Below are 6598 nucleotides of genomic sequence, written 5' to 3' on the forward strand. Positions count from 1 at the left end.
TTTTGGGGTACCTACATGCGATTCACTCTGATAAGTGGCAGAAAAAAACTGACAAAATATTACTGACAGGCTAACTAGACACAATTTTATGGAACACAGGTACTTTTCACTTCACACGTTTCCAGGATGATTATCTCTGTGTTTTATTTTAGCAGTATAAACCATATTGGGATATGTACAGGTTTTATACAGATAGAATCTGAACTAATCCTAATAATTGTTGTAAATAGGAGTTTGGGCCTACTATGTAAATTTTGGGGGGGTCCAAGTATATTCAGACCCCCCCCAGAAAAACAATTGGGGGGGTCGGACCCCCCCCGATCCCCCCATGCGTGACGCCCATGGGGGTAATGTGTGGGACAGATGACAGCTGACCAAGGGTGAAGCCTGGCTGTACCCCATACTGCCCCAAAAATTGAGAATATCATTCCCCGTCCAACTGTAGTAACTTCTTTCTCAAAGTATGACATGCTATCTAATCGATTGCCAATCAAATAGCTCGCTTCATGTTGGTTTTGACACATTTTTGTTTTACTCACTGGGCCACTATGACCCCTGTATAATGAAGACAAGTAGGCAGACGCATTACAGTGTATTAAAAATGCAGAGGAACTTACTTGGGCAACGCCAGGATACAAATCAGAACTACATGGATAGTGTGTGCCCCCACAAGAGATGTGCTTTAACTTCCGCTTGACACAAACTCGGTCATTTCGGGACTAACATGGTTCAATTTCATTTTAATAATTTGCTTGCACGTACCGGTCTGTAGCAGTGGGATGAAACTGGAGGACCCGGAGGAAACCCACGAAGTTGGACAAGTACCAATTTATAACAGAACCAGACTGCGGGTTTCATGTCCACAAAAGTTCATGTATTAAAATAGAAATGGGGTTGTGAGTTAAAAAAAATTATGAAAAAATATTTAATTTTTATAGATTCGTTTTATTAAATCACAAAAAAAACAAGGGATGCAAAGAAAATATCAAATGCACTCAAAATTCAAAATAAGATATTCTATCTTATAAAAATAATTGATCCATTCCTGGAAATACAGTTTCTGGTTTTAATCTACAAAAGGTCAGGCCCTACTGATGATCTAGTAGGCCCTACTGATGATCTAGTAGGCCTTACTAGGCCCTACCGGACATGAAATCTTATGTCACACACTTATCAGCAATAACAAAAATACAGAAAATTCTTCATTGGACAAAATCTAAAATTTGTGCCTGACAAAATTTGTGACAGGTGCTTTATTTCTAAGCTGGGATCTGTTCATATTGGAATTGTTTAAAATATAAATCCTACCACACACCATAAAGGGAATAGAAACATCTACATTTAAAATCTCTATCATATCACTCAAATACCTCATCAAGATCACACTTGTTCACAATACAGTAGGTGGTTTGCCATTAAGCATGGAAATAACATTCCTCACAACAATTTTAAAACATTCTATCATTTTCACAAGATATATTAATTTAAAACATAAAAATAGGTTGCCAGGCAACAACACATATGCCCACAGCAGCTAAATCGTCCTAGCGGTCGACAAGGGTTGTCGGAGGCATTTAATAGACAATTTCATACAGATGACATTATAATTTTCGTTGTTTGAGGGTTCACAAGGACTTAAAAACTAAAACAAGGGCCATAACACTGGAAGTAATCTACAGAAATTGTTGAAATTCGACAGGCTTTTTTGTTTTACTAATTCAAATAATGCATATAAATTTCATACAGATCGGATGATAACTTTTGTCGTTGGAACGTTCACAACGTTCAACAAAGTAAAACAAGGGCCATAACTCTAGAAGTAATTAACGGAAATTGCTGACATTCTATAGGCTTCTTCATATCACTAATTTAAATGATGGATATGAATTTCATACAGATTGGGTGATAACTTTTGTCATTCGAGCGTTCAAAAGATTCAACAAAGTGAAACAAGGGCCATAACTCTAGATGTAATTTACAGAAATTTGCTGAAACTCAATAGGCATGTTCATTTTACTAATTTAAACGATACATATAAATTTCATACAGATCGGATAATAACTTTTGTCGTCAGAGTATTCACAAGGTACAACAAAGTGAAACAAGGGCCATAACTCACAGCGTAATTAACCGAAATTGCTGAAATTCAATAGGCTTCTTCGTTTCACTAATTTAAAAGATGCATATAAATTTCAAACAAATCGGATGATAACTGTTGTCATTAGAGCATTCACAAGATTCAACAAAGTAAAACAAGAGCCATAACTCTAGATGTAATTAACAAAAATTGCTGAAATTCAATATGATTCTTTGTTTTACAAATTTAAATGATGCATATAAATTTTATACAGATCGGTTGATAACTTTTGTCGTTAGAGCGTTCACAAGATGCAACAAAGTGAAACAAGGGCCATAACTCCAGAAGAAATTAACGGAAGTTATAGAAATTAAATAGGCTTCTTCATCTCACTAATGCAAACAACATATATCAATTTCAAAACAATCAGATGATAAATGTAATCTGTAGAGTGTTCACAAAAAATTGTGGAGGACGGACAGACCGACGGACGGGGGCAATGGTAATATACGACCACATTTCCATGTGGGCGTATAAAAGGGGACATAACTCTTCGAAGTAATGATTTTCCTAACGACCACATGAAGCATACCACATGAAGCATCCCCGCAAATCTGAAAAAGATCTGGCAAGAATTCTGATCTGTAGGAGAGACAACAGACTGCAGACAAGTTGACATAAAAGGGGGGGAATATAAAAATATACAAAGTGAAAACTCGGTTTTGCTTCCCATTCAAACGACTATACGTTGTCCCTTGCCAGGCCTTCTGTACTACACCACTGACAAGAGGGAACCACGTCAGAAAATCTTGATAAACTTTCGCAGACAATGCAGGGATCGAGCCAGCGTCCAACTCACTGACCCACCGTGTATCCCCGCCCACAAGATCAACATGATGAGTAGAACTTGTAGGCTTGTTCCTGCTCAAAAAATATGTTGTACCTGACAAAGCCTGGATTTAATCCTGCTATTTTCTGTAACAATTGGCTTAATTCCAGGCATGTCTGGGGGCAGTCAATAATATCAACATAAAACGGCCACGTAGCCTCAAATTAAATAAGAATTAAACTAAATTTAATAAATCAACAGAAATAATAAAACTTCTTAACATGTCTATAACAAAACAAGAGCAGTAATAATTTATTACAAGATATAATGACTAAACTTAATACATCGTCTTTGGTCTCAAACATTAATTCATTAATATTACCTCAAGATACATTATGTAAGATTTTAATAGAGAGAGAGGACTGGGATTTAACGTCCACTTAACACAAACTAGGTCATTTCAAGACTAACATATGGTTAATTTTATTTCAATAATACACTCACTTGTAGGTACATTATGTAAGATTTATGTAAAGAACTGGTCGTTCCTGCTATAATAATTTAAAGATACATGTAGATAATGAAATATAAATGTATTGAAACTTTAATTCCAATTACTTTATTCCGAGCTAAGGTACAGGTATAGCATAGATTGTTCATTATCATACCTGACAATCAAACCTACAGTGTAGCCTAGATTGACTAATGTCCTACTGTTCTGCTCCAAACTGGGCTAATGAAGACGGACATATGCCATACAGTGTGCTATGAGGGAAATTTTGCCTGGACAGCGGCAGTATGATCTACATCTACTATTCCAACTGTCAAGGGATCTTTTATGTGCATGCCAATGTGTACACGGGACATCGGTTTTTCATCCCATCCAAATGACTAGACAGCTGTCCTTGTCAGGCCCTCCATCCTGCATCACTGACATAGGGGAACCATGCCGGAAAATCTGGATGAACTTTCTCGGCCAATGCAGGGATCGAACACCTGACCTCCAGGCTAGCGAGCCAGCGTCTTACCCACTTAGCCATCGTGACCCCCCAGGTGCCATTTGTAATGAACAAGTAAAGCATATCGTACAATTAGTACCGGTAATGCTTTTTTAATGAATGGCAAAATAATAATAAAAACATGCTGGAATGGACTAGGCAGGTGTAAACAACTCTGGATATTTCATGTATTTCACATAACTGATTAGAAAATCCATAAATCACTTTATATACATGTACATTCATGTGCTTTTAGACCCATTTTTGCCTAATTTTACGCTTGAAAAGAATAGAGGTATATACCCTTTAAATTCTAATCATGTCTAACCAGAGATTTAATCCGACATGGAAGACTTTGTGAATAAAGCCAACGATCACCACTAATATCTTAATTGAAATAAACGACTTGATGTTAAATTCTCTCAGTGAATGTTTTATCCTCCAACTCTAACCCTAACCCTCTCAGTGAATGTTTTATCCTTCAGCCTAACCAGCTAGCCCCATACACGTATTTAAACTCGAGAGACCAAAATGTTGGTGAATCCAGCATTGTATAGTGATAATTTCTAAAAATATTGCAATTTTTGTTTCCAGGAGAGCGGGAGAGAGAGAAATGTGGTTTAACGTGCATTCGACACAAACTAAGTCATTTCGGGACTAACATATGGTTCAATTTCATTTCAATAATTGGCTTGCACGTAGGGGTCTTTAGAGAGAGAGAGAGAGAAATGGGGTTTAACGTCCACTCGAGTAGGGGTCTTTAGGAGTACGAGGAAACTGGAGGACCAGGTGACAACCCACAAGGTTGGACAGGTGACCCTACTCCTTGTCACGTACAAGCGGGGAATCGAAACCAAAGTATGTGACAGGTGCTTTTATTGTGCTGATTATCATCAGATGTGACTATGGACCAATCAGGGTTGATCGTACGTTCAAACTTTCTCAATCACAGAAACTACAATCTTTGGGATAAAATTACTGCATACATGCATTTGGAAAACAGTAATACTCGTCCTCGACAAAATGAAGAATTTTTAATCCGGAAATGAATTTTAAAAACAATCTAAAATCGTACCTACCAAAAAACGCTGGAAAGAACTAATTTTATTATTTCACAGAGAATGTATTGGTGCGTCTGCAGATATGGACAACGAGAAACGAGTTATGATGAAGAGACTGTAGTTTTGGTGTTGCAAAGATGACATGTTCAATCGTGTGTGTGTGTGTGTGTGCTCTCAGATATCAGGAGGCAGATGGCATTTTACACAAGGCCAGAGGAATTTCACACGAGGCACAGGGCATTTCACAGGAGGTAGAGGGCATTTTATACATGACCAGGGGAATTTCACAATGAGGTACATGTAGAGGGCATTTCACAGGTGGTAGAGGGCATTTTACACCAAGCAGAGGGCATTCTACACTAAGCAGAGGGCATTTTACACAAGGCCAGGGGAATTTCACAAGAGGTACATGTAGAGGGCATTTCACAGGTGGTAGAGGGCATTTTACACCAAGTGTAGATAAATGCAAAACAGGTAATAATATATAACAGGGTTTAGAGATCATATTTATAATAATTAATAACACATTCTCCAGGTAGGCATGGTAACACATCTAATTTGGTTCTATACAGCATTCTGTAACTTATAAACCAACAACCAACCGCGATAAACGCAGCGAAAACTTTCTGAGACAACGTGTGGAATCTATAAACTATTGAGATTAACAGCATAAACTCAAATAACAGACTTAACATGGTTATCGCTATAACATTAATCTGTATTAACGGTGTCAGTTGTTTGTGAGATGTTCTCGCCTGCGACACTTCACTCGCTGTTAATCTTTTCTTCTCCGCTATTGTTTCGTCGTTTAAAACGTCTTTCAATTTTGTCCAATCTTTAAAACATTTCATCTCCTCTGAAATGATTAGCAGACAATGAATGAGTAGAAATACGTGTCCGGAAATATCGAAACCCATCCAAGATTTCCCGGCCTTCTCGCACTCTCTGCTGTCTTTAATTGAAGATGAAGTACAGACGCCAACAGCATTATTCACAAAAACAAACATATTCGTACAGCTGTACCACCAAAATGTTCCAACACCAAGTCGCATTAAATGTCTGCGTACTTTATTTAAATCACCGCAACAATACACAAAGCTTGTCATAAACATAAAAGCAGCCATTAGAGAAAAGGTCCAGCCCCATCCTAATTTTACAAAATACTGATTTAGAAAATTGTGTTTGTCAGAAAAGAAGTTTCTGGGCATGGCGTACAAATCGCAGATGACGGAACCGATCAAAACTCCCATCAAATACAACCCTATCTTCACAGACGTGTCAATTAGCAGAACTTTCCGGCATATTTTCATAATAACTATCATAAAAAAATGTCCCAAATGAATGGGTTCAGCTATCGGCTTCTTTCCACGGGGTTTGCTGTTTGGGGGATATCTTGAGTCCCTAACATTCGACGTAGAAGACCGCCGTCTTTCGTTACTGCCTTGAACACCGGCCATGTTGATTTTGTCTTAATTTTGACTGATGTAAGCGACCGAATAAATGTCTTCATCACATCCCATACCTCAATGAAAAACAATTTTCTGGTTTGGTGGTTCAAGGGAGGTAACTTAATCAAATTGAATATCTTGTTAGGGACCAGACCACCATTAATTCACATCAATCGGAAACAGAA

At 37.7% G+C, this 6598-nt stretch overlaps 1 protein-coding gene across 1 annotated transcript; it reads right to left on the reverse strand.

Annotated features, from left to right (window-relative positions):
* Positions 1 to 924: 924 nt before the first annotated feature.
* Positions 925 to 6478, reverse strand: LOC126815449 (acyl-coenzyme A diphosphatase FITM2). The gene has a single exon (XM_050541095.2). It carries the CDS (start codon positions 6420 to 6422, stop codon positions 5460 to 5462), a length of 963 nt encoding a protein of 320 aa, XP_050397052.1. The 5' UTR covers positions 6423 to 6478; the 3' UTR covers positions 925 to 5459.
* Positions 6479 to 6598: the final 120 nt, after the last annotated feature.

This window comes from Patella vulgata, chromosome 3 (assembly GCF_932274485.2).
Source record: "Patella vulgata chromosome 3, xgPatVulg1.2, whole genome shotgun sequence".
In the NCBI taxonomy this organism is placed as follows: Eukaryota; Metazoa; Mollusca; class Gastropoda; family Patellidae; genus Patella; species Patella vulgata.